The 12,398-nt window shown below is 39.0% G+C and overlaps 1 protein-coding gene across 3 annotated transcripts in view; it reads left to right on the forward strand.

The window, feature by feature from the left end:
- The window catches only part of EPS15 (epidermal growth factor receptor pathway substrate 15), a 166,255-nt gene extending 154,606 nt beyond the window's left edge, over positions 1-11,649 (forward strand). For 2 of the 3 annotated variants that reach the window (XM_033226410.1, XM_033226409.1), the window contains exons 22-24: positions 1,332-1,494; positions 4,314-4,501; positions 9,028-11,499. In XM_033226410.1, the coding sequence (XP_033082301.1) occupies positions 1,332-1,494; positions 4,314-4,501; positions 9,028-9,174 (498 nt within the window). In that variant the 3' untranslated portion in view covers positions 9,175-11,499. Of the gene's footprint in view, positions 1-1,331; positions 1,495-4,313; positions 4,502-9,027 lie in introns of all 3 variants that reach the window. The other variant, XM_033226407.1, reaches the window with a different exon arrangement.
- The last annotated feature ends 749 nt before the right edge of the window (positions 11,650-12,398 follow it).

Genomic DNA, 12,398 nt, shown 5'->3' on the forward strand with positions numbered 1-12,398 from the left:
CTAGAAGATAGAGATGAGGGATGCTATTTAATACAGTCCACTCTCTAGTCCCCCACAATATGCAGTTATGTCCAGCCCAAAATGTCACTGTTGAGCATTGCCTAAATAAATGTAAAATTGTGAAGTATATGATTCATTATAGAAAAGTTAATCTTTTCTTACATATTCGAAAGGCAGGGTCTTCCGACACACATTAAGATTTATCATTCCAGCCAGGCGTGGTGGCTCATGCCTGTTATCCCAGCACTTTGAGAGGCCAAGGCAGGTGGATTGTCTGAGCTCAGAGTTCAAGACCAGTCTGGGCAACATGGCGAAACCTCGTCTTGACCAAAAAATACAAAAAGTTGGCCAGGCATGGTGGCGCGCACCTGTAGTCCCAGCTGCTCGGAAGGCTGAGGTGGGAGGATCACATGAGCCCAAGAGGCAGAGGTCGCAGTTGAGCCTAGATTGTGCCACTGTACTCCAACCTTAGAGTGAGACCTCATCTCAAAAAAAAAAAAAAAAATTATTTCATGGGATCAGTTTGCTTTAAAAAATTGACTTTCAGGCTGACTTTGCAGTAACTCAAGCCTGTAATCCCAGCATCTTAGGAGGCTGAGATGAGAGGATTGCTTGAGCCCAGGAGTTCAAGACCAGACTGGGCAGCATAACAAAACCCCATCTCTACAAAATAAAAATTAAAAAATAGCTAGGCATGTTGGTACATGCCTGTAGTCCTAGCTATTCAGGAGGCTAACTGAGGCAGGAGGATCCCTAGAGCCCAGGGGTTCAAGACTGCAGTGAGCTATGATTGTGCCACTGCACTCCAGCTTAGGATACTTAGGAGACTCCTGCCTCTTAAAAAAAAAAAAAAAAAAAAAAAAACCATTGACTTTCAAGTTGTCTTTATAGTTTGTCAAGATGTCATTTTCTTTGCATTAGTATTAAATCTCATATTTAAGTTCATTAGGAAGTATGGAATCCATTTTTTTTTCCTTTGATTACCATTTAGATCAGATATTCATTTGTGGAAAGGCATTCAGTCCCTTTAAAATGGGCCTCAGGTGGTTTTGCATTGAATATTTCCTGAAGCTTGATAAACTTTTAATCTAGATTGAACTTTTTTTGGTTTGATCTGTTAGTCTTAATAAGTAATGATGTTAGAATCACTACTCATATAGAATAACTTTTTTTCAAAAATTTCTCCCATTGGACTCTGAATGCAAAGGTTAAAATGACAGTGGTCTCAGAATTCAAATAAATAAAACTGTATAATACTTAAGTCTGAATGCTACATGACTACCACAGTTTGCTTGGTGTAGCCATGTATAACCATTTCTTTTTAAACAAAGGTCAACAATGAAGATCCTTTTAGTTCAGCCACATCGAGCTCTGTCAGCAATGCAGTGATTACAAAAAATGTATTTGAGGAAACATCGGTCAAAAGTGAAGATGAACCCCCAGCACTGCCACCAAAGGTCGGAACTCCAACAAGACCCTGCCCACCACCACCTGGTATGAGATTTGGTACTTTTCTTCAGTCAACTACATGGCTTTTCTCTTTCTGAAAAGTATTGTGTGGAGCTTACTTATATAAAGGGCTTTAAATGAAACAAGTCAAACATATGTCAGAAGCCTCCTGCTGTCATTCATTCTGACCTAACTGCCGAATTACAGACATGCACCTAAGAGATCAGCATGTGTATATTTCATGAGCTGTCTTTCTGCTAAGACCTGTTTTTCTTTTCTTTTCTTTTTTTTTAACTCAATCATTTCAGAGAGGCAGTAAATGGAAAAGGGAAAGTGTCAAGAAAATCTCTTTGCCTTTTAGAAACTCATTGATTATCCATTTGAATAACAGTTTCCTGTACTTTGGTGTTTTAATTATAATTTATTTAAGAGAAGATTGTTTCAAAGTCCTTTTCCCGTAACGTATAAAGTCTTCCTTAAGTCCTTTAATGTGAGAATATATGGCCTCTTTAGTATCCAGAATTCAGCAATATAGTGATTTGAAACAAAGTGTTGGTTTTCTTGAAGGAAAATGGTATTTTAGCTAACTTAAAAGATTCCTTTTTTTTTTTTTTTTGAGATGGAAACTTGCTCTGTCTCCCAGGCTGGAGTGCAGTGGCACAATCTCAGCTCACTGCAGCCTCAGCCTCCTAGGTTCAAGGGATTCTCCTGCCTCAGCCTCCCGAGTAGCTGGGAATACAGGCATGATCCACCACGCCTACCTAATTTTTATATTTTTAGTAGAGATTGGGTTTCACCATGTTGGCCAGACTGGTCTCTATCTCCTGACCTCAAGTGATCTGCCCACCTCGGCCTCCCAAAGTGCTGGGATTACAGGTGTGAGCCACCACACCTGGCCAAGACTCTTTTCTAATAGTGATTTTTGTCTTATTTTTGTTTGTATGATTAGTATGTGTGTGTATGTATATGTTTAGCACTATACAAAGGAAAGTTTGTTTTGTTTTTAGGTCATAATAAGTGGGTAAAAGGATAATTCCTTGAGTAGTTGTAGTGCTGTTGGGCTATTATGTGAGAAGACACATTTTAGTACATTTTTTTAAAAATCATACCTCATTCCTTGGGAAATTTTCAGTCTCAGTAGTTACAGATTAATACTGCCTTTTCATCATAACCTTTCCATGGTCTTGAGCAGGTAAGTTTTTTTTCTTTGACTAAAAGGATTGCATGTACAATTGTTAATACCTGATAATCTGTTGAAAAATCAGGTAAATGAGTTAAGTCATTCCTTCTAAGGAAAAGTAGCTTATGTCATATATTTCTAGAAGTGAGGTTGCCAGAATATATTTAAAAATAAATAATGGTTAATTTGCACATTTAACATTTTACACTTGCATGATGCTAATAGTGAGGTTGTTTTTTTAAATCTTAAGTAAAATAATATGCTAGTGCTTTTGTTAAATCTAAGAATCTTCAGCCAAGTGATTGTATATCATTGTAAAAAGATTAAGGAAAAGAATGGTTTGTTGGAAAGAACACTGAACTAACTGGGAGTCTAAAAATCTGGCTTCTGTTTCTGGATGTTCCGTAACTGTGATCTTAAGTGTATAATTTCATATATCTGACCCTTGGCTGTTAAATATTGGCAGCAATTCTAATTTTGCCTACTTTCACAGGATTATTGGAAGGATCCATTGAGATATGAGCATCTTTTCTAAGCAGCTACAGTGATGGAATCTGTTGTGTTATGATTGCTATTACCAGCTTATGCATTTTAGGAAAAAAATATATTTAGAGATATTTTGATCCCTAATTTTATTATCTTTTCTTCTAGAAGTACTAAGTTTAAGAAAGACTTAGAGAACTTGTTTGAAAATGGTAATGAATTAGTGAGTGACTAATAGGACAGAATACTATTGTTGGGTCAGATATTATTTGATCAGCAACCACAAAGATTTAGGCCCTGGGCTTCAAAACATTTTTTCTTCATTTTGAAATATAGTAAATAACAAAAAATTGGCAGGGTTTTACTACAGTAATTTTAAAATTCTATGCTCCTAAGTATTGTATCTAGAACTAGAGAAAAATCAGAAGAATTTTCCCATTTTTCAGAGGTCATTTGCTCTTACTGCCACTAGTGGATAACTATTATCAGGCTGAGGGTTATAACAGCAGAGGCAGGCCATTTCTGTCTTTATTCTTTATTATTCTCCTTCTGTTTAATCCATTCGTCTCTCTTTTTGGGAACATGCTGCTTGGTTGTGGCTGGGGGATGGTGGTATTCAATCTCTGGACAAAAATATGATTCCTGGCCCATCCTTGCTTTGCTGTTTGTTTCATTAGCTGCACATAGTTGGAATCTATTTGAGAGATCATATGTGAAGAATTTGAGGACAGATAGTTGGTGTCGCCATTTAAGACAATATTAAGAATGTGTGTCAGGCGCGGTGGCTCAAGCCTGTAATCCCAGCACTCTGGGAGGCCGAGACAGGCGGATCACGAGGTCAGGAGATCGAGACCATCCTGGCTAACACAGTGAAACCCTGTCTCTACTAAAAAATAGAAAAAACTAGCCGGGCGAGGTGGCGGGCGCCTGTAGTCCCAGCTACTCGGGAGGCTGAGGCAGGAGAATGGCGTAAACCCGGGAGGCGGAACTTGCAGTGAGCTGAGATCCAGCCATTGCACTCCAGCCTGGGCGACAGAGCGAGACTCCATCTCAAAATAAATAAATAAATAAATAAATAATGTGTTTTAGGTACTCAGTCATCCTCTACCCACGGTACTTTAATGCTATCTGTGTACATGTTCTTGTGTGCTTGTATTTGCTGTATTTACTAGTTGAATTAATTGTGATGATTTTGATCCAGGGAAAAGATCCATCAACAAACTGGATTCTCCTGATCCCTTTAAACTGAATGATCCATTTCAGCCTTTCCCAGGCAATGATAGCCCCAAAGAAAAAGATCCTGAAATGTTTTGTGATCCATTCACTTCTTCTGCTACTACCACTACCAGCAGAGAGGCTGATCCAAGCAATTTTGCCAACTTCAGTGCTGTAAGTACTGTGAATGAGCTTTTTGGGGGAAAAATCTTTGAAGAGTTTTCAAAGATTATTTTGGAGTCTGCCAAGTTTGCATCATTTTAACTGAATTTACCAAGATACTAAAAATAATCTTTCATTCTTCCCCCAAGAAAAACCTGTTTGATCCTGTTTTGACAGTTCTATGGTTGTTCCATTGCACAAATGATTTTAGTAGTCTTAGTTCTTGTCATATATACAAGTTGTTTTGTAAATCTTTCTCTTAGTCTTGGTAATATAAGTAAAATCCTAACAGTTGTTATTTTGTGGATGGTTATGGGTGATGATGACTTAATGAACAATTACAGAGTCATTGGTGTCTGCCCACTAGATGAACAATGCCAGTAATAAGTTTGTGCATTTGCAGCTATGTATGTGTGTTTGTGTATAAAGTTTTAATGATTTCTGGAGACCAGTCAGCAAATATTATATCAGAGGATAGGGCCAGAGATTATTTGAATAGAAAGTAAAACTATTAAACTTATATAGTCGCTTTTAAAAAATGTAAATGCCAGTTTTATGAAATAAATAAATAAATGGTTGTCAGGATTTAAACAATCTTTAATTATTTGTAGAGATCTAATTCACTAACTTCTCATGTTTACTCTGCATTCTTTCAGAGATGTCTAAAATAGGAAGATCATTAGAAACAGTGGAAGGGTGCCATGATAACAGCATAAGCAGGGCGTATAAAATCACAGAAACGGGGCCACCAACCATGGAGGTATCAGTCTAGAGGGACATAAAGCAATGTCATATATTCCATTATTATTCAGTAAAAACAAGTTATTTTTAAATAAAATTCTTAGACTGGGTAACAAAGTTTCAGTTTCCCAGTTTTTTCAGGCAAAATAACCTTCGTTATCACTGCCTGTTCTATAAAACAGGAATTTTCTTCTGTTTATCACCTTATGCACTTGAGATGATTTTGGAAATAGGAGATCTAATGGCCAGGTAATTCTGCCTAATAGTTCCCTCCTCAGTGTAGCATTGGGCCATTCAACCAGTTCCTTTTCCCTGCAGCTGTTTCTAGTTAGAAAGGAGGTAGTCAAGAATCTGCATGCAGGCTGGGCATGGTGGCTCATGCCTGTAATCCCAGCATTTTAAGAGACCAAAGTACTTTAAGCACCTGTAGTCCCAGCTACCTGGGGGCTGAGGTGGTGGAGGTTGCAGTGAGCCATGATCATGCCACTGCACTCCAGCCTAGGTGACAGAGCCAGACCCTGTCTCCGAAAAAGAATCTGCATGCAACTAAGACGACTGAGCTCCCAGCTTTTGAATCTGTACTCTTTTTTTTTTTTTTTTTTTTTGAGACGGAGTCTCGCTCTCCCGGGCTGGAGTGCAGTGGCCGGATCTCAGCTCACTGCAAGCTCCGCCTCCCGGGTTTACGCCATTCTCCTGCCTCAGCCTCCCGAGTAGCTGGGACTACAGGCGCCCGCCAACTCGCCCGGCTAGATTTTTGTATTTTTTTAGTAGAGACGGGGTTTCACCGTGTTAGCCAGGATGGTCTCGATCTCCTGACCTCGTGATCCGCCCGTCTCGGCCTCCCAAAGTGCTGGGATTACAGGCTTGAGCCACCGCGCCCGGCCTTGAATCTGTACTCTGAAGTTCTGGTGGCTTCTCTTGAATGTGAAGGAGGAAAACAGGAATCAATATTTTGAATATTGTAAAAATGGAGTGTCAGAATTATACAGATTTTTTTTTTTTGAGATGGAGTTTTGCTCTTACTGCCCAGGCTGGAGTGCAGTGGCGTGATCTCAGCTCACCACAACCTCCACCTCCCCGGTTCAAGCGATTCTCCCGCCTCAGCCTCCCAAGTAGCTGGGATTACAGGCATGTGCCACCACACCTGGCTAATTTTGTATTTTTAGTAGAGATGGGGTTTCTCCATGTTGGTCAGGCTGGTCTTGAACTCCTGACCTCAGGTGGTCCACCCGCCTCAGCCTCTCAAAATGTTGGGGATTACGGGTGTGAGCCGTCGTCGTGCCCAGCCTGACTTTCCTTTTTTTTTTTTTTTTTTTTTTGAGACAGAGTCTTGCTCTGTCGCCAGACTGGAGTGCAGTGGCGTAATGTCAGCTCACTGCAACCTCCACCTTCCAGGTTCAAGTGATTCTTCTGCCTCAGCCTCCCAAGTAGCTGGGACTACATGGGCCACCACACCTAGCTAATCTTTGTGTTTTTAGTAGAGACAGGGTTTCACCATGTTGGCCAGGATGGTCTCGATCTCTTGACCTGGCGATGCACCTGCCTTGGTCTCCCGAAGTGCTGGGATTAACAACCGTGCCTGGCCCAACTTACCTTTCATTAGATGGAATTTGATTTGTTTCAAGCAGAGAATCAAAAATTGGCCTTTTTAGGGGGTTATAATTCTCTTAGTGTAAAATAACCCTCTGGTAGTTTGTGGCATTTAATATCTTAAGTATGGTTTTAGCAAGTCAAAATCCCAGCACTTTGGAAGGCTAAGGCAGGCGGATCACTTGAGGTCAGGAGTGTGAGACCAGCCTGGCCAACATGTTGAAACCCCATCTCTACTTAAAATACAAAATTAGCCAGGCGTGGTGGCGCAGGACTGTAATCCCAGCTAGGGAGGCTGAGGTGGGAGGATCACTTAAGCCCCAGGCGGAGGTTGCAGGATCTGAGATAGTGCCACTGTCCTCAAGCTGGGTTACAGAGCGAGACTCCGTCTCAAAACAACAACAACAAATCTGGTTGGAAGGAGGCTTGAACAACAGCTGAGGCATTTTGCTCCAAACTCTCAGTATAGTATAATAAAAAACAGCTTGTTTTTTCATTGTGAAAGATGTGTTAGGTATTACACATTTCAAAGTTTTACTTAATTCCCTAGGGGAAAAAAACTACCATTTCTAAAGCCTGACAATGTATTTTATTTCATCCTTTCATGAAGGATTTTCTGTGTGACAAGACTTGAAACCAATTAGAATTTTTTAATTTAGTATTTGCCAAGGTTGCTGTTTGGGGTAGATAAAAATGTTTCCCCAACGTAATAATTATGAGTGTTAAGATTTTATTTAGACTGGTCTAAAAGTTCCCAAAGCCTGGAAATCTTCATAAAGCTTTTTTTTTTGGGTGGGCTCACTCTGTCCATCTGGCTGGAGAGCGGTGATATGATCACAGCTCACTGCAGCCTCAGCTTCCCAGGTTCAGGTGATCCTCCCAAGTAGCTGGGACTATAGATGTGCACCACCATACCTGGCTAATCTTTTAGTAAAGACAGGGTTTTGCCATATTGCCAAGATGAACTTCTTGAACGTCTGAGCTCAAGCAATTGGCCCACCTTGGCTTCCCACAGTACTAGGATTACAGATGTCAGCCACCATGCCTGGCTCAAAATGCTTTTTATAAAATATGATTAGGTTCTTGGGAGGCCAAGGTGGGCGGATCATCTGAGGTCAGGAGTTCGAGATCAGCCTAACCAACATGAAGAAACTCTATCTCTACTAAAAATACAAAATTAGCCAGGCGTGGTGGTACATGCCTGTAATCCCAGCTACTTGGGAGGCTTAGGCAGGAGAATCGCTTGAACCCGGGAGGCGGAGGTTGTGGTGATCCAAGGTTGTGCCATAGCATCCAGCCTGGGCAACAAGAGTGAAACTCCGTCTCCAGAAAAAAAAGATTAGGTTTACATCACATCTTACTTAGTATACCCAATACTTTAATATGATGTATAGCAAAATCAGCTTTTGTTTGTTTGTTTTGCTTCTTAGCTTTTCTATACATTAAGGGTTAGGAAACTACCAGTGGGATTAAGTTAAAAATGATTTATCATGTGAGGGTCTCAGTAAAGTTGAAGTGGTAAATGTTTTATATTACATTAGATCAAAAAGGCTAGTCCTCTCCTGTTTTTAAATCTTCTAATCTACTGTAAGCATTTCTACTTTTTTTAATGATATATATATAACATTTTATATATATGTAACATTTTATATATATATATTTATATATATATGTATTTTTTAGATGGAATCTCACTTTGTCACCCAGGCTAGAGTGCAGTGGTGCAGTTGCGGCTCACTGCAAACTCCGCCACCTGGGTTCAAGTGATTCTTGTGCCTCAGCCTCCCAAGTAGCTGGGATTACAGGCATCGCCACCATGCCCGGCTAAGTTTTGTATATTTAGTTGAGAGGGCGTTTTGCCATGTTGGCCAAGCTGGTCTCGAACTCCTGACCTCAGGTGATCCACCTGCCTCGGCCTCCACAAAGTGCTGGGATTACAGGCATGCATGAGCCATCACATCTAGCCTAGTGATATTTTTAACATTTAGTTTTATATTCTATCTATAGATTGAATTAATTTCTTAAATTAAACTATGGTTTAATAACCGGTTAATATTAAACATGTTTTCAGAAAAAAAAAAAAAAAAAGAATTAACAAGTAACCAGACTATTTCCAGAGTCCTTCAGGTGAAACAGGTTAATGTCCTTGTTTTTATTTGCTTTACTCATTTATTTATTCATTTGTTCATCGATCTTTTAAATGGCAGTATCCCTCTGAGGAAGATATGATCGAATGGGCCAAAAGGGAAAGTGAAAGAGAGGAAGAGCAGAGGCTTGCCCGACTAAATCAGCAAGAACAAGAAGACTTAGAACTGGCTATTGCACTCAGCAAATCTGAGATATCAGAAGCATGAAGAATTCTCTTGTTCTTTGGCAACAATATAGTACTCTTCCTGAATACTGAAACTATTTACAATGTGTATCAAAACTACCTGTGAGCATGGGAATACAAAAGGTTTGAGATTCCTGTAAATGTGACAAAATTTTAGGATTTTTTTTTTTCTTCATTACAGATTCGTCTTTTTTTTTCTTATAAAAGCCGTAACCCAGTCAGACAAATTCACCTTCACTTAGGCCCCTGGCCCCTGTTCTGGTATACATTTACTGTGAGCTTTTGCCTGCCTGTGCTATTTTACTTGTAAAGCTAGAGCACCCAAGCTTCTGCTTTCTGGAATATAGAGAAATAGTTTCACCCTGCACTACGCTGTTCTGTAGTTATTCTGATGATAGCCAGTGAGATTCTTAAAGTTTGCAGTATTCTCCCCTGAGTGGAATGGTTGAGTGAGGATAAGGGAAAGAATATCTTACTTCTTTTATGATTGGTGCAAATTGGCTAAAGTGCATTTTTAAATTTCCTTATAGTAAAAATACTACTTAATTTGTTTTTTAGAGACAAGGAAAAATATTTTGCACAGATTTACTCCACTATGGAAAAGGGACACTTTAGGTTGAACCATTATAGTCTCAGATTCGATCTTTTCCTAACTAAAAATAGTAAAGCCCTCATGTGTGAAATAAATTTTTTTAAAGATTTATCTGGATTTAGAGAATTTTAGATCAACAGATACCTCTCGGTGTGTTTGCTAATTAATAAAAATTAGTTTCTTACAAATAAAGTTTGTAAGAAAATGTTCATTTTAAGTACTAGATAGTGGAGAAAATTTATCACCTAAAATATACCCATCAGTATAAGGCAAGCAAAAGTCTTAACATGGCGGCCATTCTGCCTTTGCCGTGGCCCTTTCCTGTTTAGTTCTTGGTGGGTTTATTTTTGTACTTTTGCAGAAGAAACTTCAGCAAGCTAGAACTGGAAGGTACTTTAATTTTTCATATATACTTGTGTTTTTTTTTTTAAATGAAGGCTCATTTACTTGAAATGTAAAAACTTTCACTGAATACAAATAGGAAAAAAAGTGATGTGTTTTATATCATACTGCTTTTTGTCCATCTTTGTGGTTTAGTTTATTTACTCACTTCATGTTTTTCACCTATAAAATTGTCAAGCTAGCAACAAAACTCTTGTTTGTTTAATTGGGAGAGAAGAGACCTGCCAGATTACCAAAACTCTTCACGTGTTAAAAGACCATCTCCTGTAAAACCGACCTAGTGGACAAGCTGAATTTGAAATAGACTGTGAAGTAAGCTGTAACTTGTCATTTTAATTTTGTTGAACATGGTTACTGACTTAGATGATGTATTGAATACCAAGATAAAGAAAAATACACCTAAAATCTAATTAGAATTATCTGGGTCACCAAGTCAAGGTGGTATTGATCTGTGTTAATCTGAGTAACTTATTGCCTAGCCTATAAATAAATTTCAAAGTATCCAATTCATTTCTTCTTGAAATGGTGCTTGTTTTCTTTCCATTACACAATTGGACTCCTACAGTTTAAAACAAACTTTAAACCACTATCTTGCACTGCTAACTTTTTTCTACATTTGTAAATAGAAACATTTCTGCATAAAAGTCATACATATGAAGCAAGGGCTGAATCATAATCACAAGGCTTTAATTTTGATAAACAAATCCAGTGACCTAAGGATTTTCTGCAAAATTTGACTGAGAAGTTAAGTATTGGGAGTTGCGATAGGTGGTATTTTTGTTTGTTTTCTTCCTCTTAAACTCCTTAGGATAAAGGTAAGTTGACTTGAACAACTTTCTTTTGCACTGGGAAAATGAGCAAATGTTGGGAATGCTTCAAAAATTTTTTTAATTAAAAAAACACTCGAAAATAATAAATATCTATAACTTATAAACACCCACTTTCAATGTAATAAATGTATCCTAATCTTATGTATGTTTAACTGGATTACATAGATTTTTATCTTTTGTTAAAATGTGTATACTCCGTGGACCAATATAATATTAAAGTATGTATATATTATATAAATATATATGTATATCTATGTGCTCGCTTGTGTAGGATGAATGTCTTAGAGTCGTTTGTGGTATTTTATGTTGTTGACTCTGGCTCCAGGGCCTGTGCTTGAAAAGGACACATAAGTATTGCCCAGAGCTAAGTGGCACTAAGTTTTAAACATCTTCTACATACTGATTCATGTTTATTTGAGCTCTCTTTATAGAATTTTCTCTTAAAGTTTCAAACCTCTAAGTTGTAGCCTGTAATTATGAGAACAGTAAACTTTAAGTAATAATAAAGAATCCTATCCATATATCTAATTTGCAGTGGAGTTTTGCATGGTTCTCTGATTATGTCCATGCTGTGTCCAAGGAGGAGTAGCTATATACAATCAGCACAGATTAATATGTGTAAAGGGTTTGGGACAGCACCTGGTATAGAATAAATAATAAATGTAAACTATTATTTTTGGTTATCATGTCCTTTTGCCTGCCTGTGCTATTTTACTTGTAAAGCTAGAGCACCCAAGCTTCTGCCTTCTGGAATATAGAAGCCTTTCATGTCTTTTATGAAAGAAATGAAATGTATATGCATAAAGACAGTGCCTAAAACATATGTGGCTTTGTATATATGTGTCGAATAAGAATTTGTAGGCCAGACGCAGTGGCTCGCGCCTGTAATCCCAGCACTTCGGGAGGCTGAGGTGGGCAGATCACCTGAGGTCAGGAGTTTGAGAACAACCTGGCGAACATGGTGAAACTCTGTCTCTACTAAAAATGCGAAAAAATTAGATGAGCGTAGTGGCTTGCACCTATAGTCCTAGATACTCGGGAGGCTGAGACAGGAGAATTGCTTGAACCCGGGAGGCGGAGGTTGCAGTGAGTGCAACCAGAGGTTGCACACCGCTGGACTCCAGCCTAGGTGACAGAGTGAGACTCTGTCTCAAAAAGAAAAAAGAATTTGTCACTGGGCACAGTGGCTCATGCCTGTAATCCCAGCACTTTGGGAGGCTGAGGTGGGAGGATCACTTGAGCCCAGGAGTTTGAGACCAGCCTGGGGCAACATGGTGAGACCCCATCTCTACAAAAAAAAAAAAATTAGGTGTGGTGGTGCATACCTGTAGTCCCAGCTACTGGAGGCTGAGGTGGGAGGATCAGTTGGGCCCAGTGAGGCTGCAAGGAGCTGGGGTTGTGCTGCTGTGCTCCAGCCTAGGC

Source organism: Trachypithecus francoisi, unplaced genomic scaffold, assembly GCF_009764315.1.
Source record: "Trachypithecus francoisi isolate TF-2019V2 unplaced genomic scaffold, Tfra_2.0 Lachesis_group12, whole genome shotgun sequence".
Taxonomy (NCBI): Eukaryota; Metazoa; Chordata; class Mammalia; order Primates; family Cercopithecidae; genus Trachypithecus; species Trachypithecus francoisi.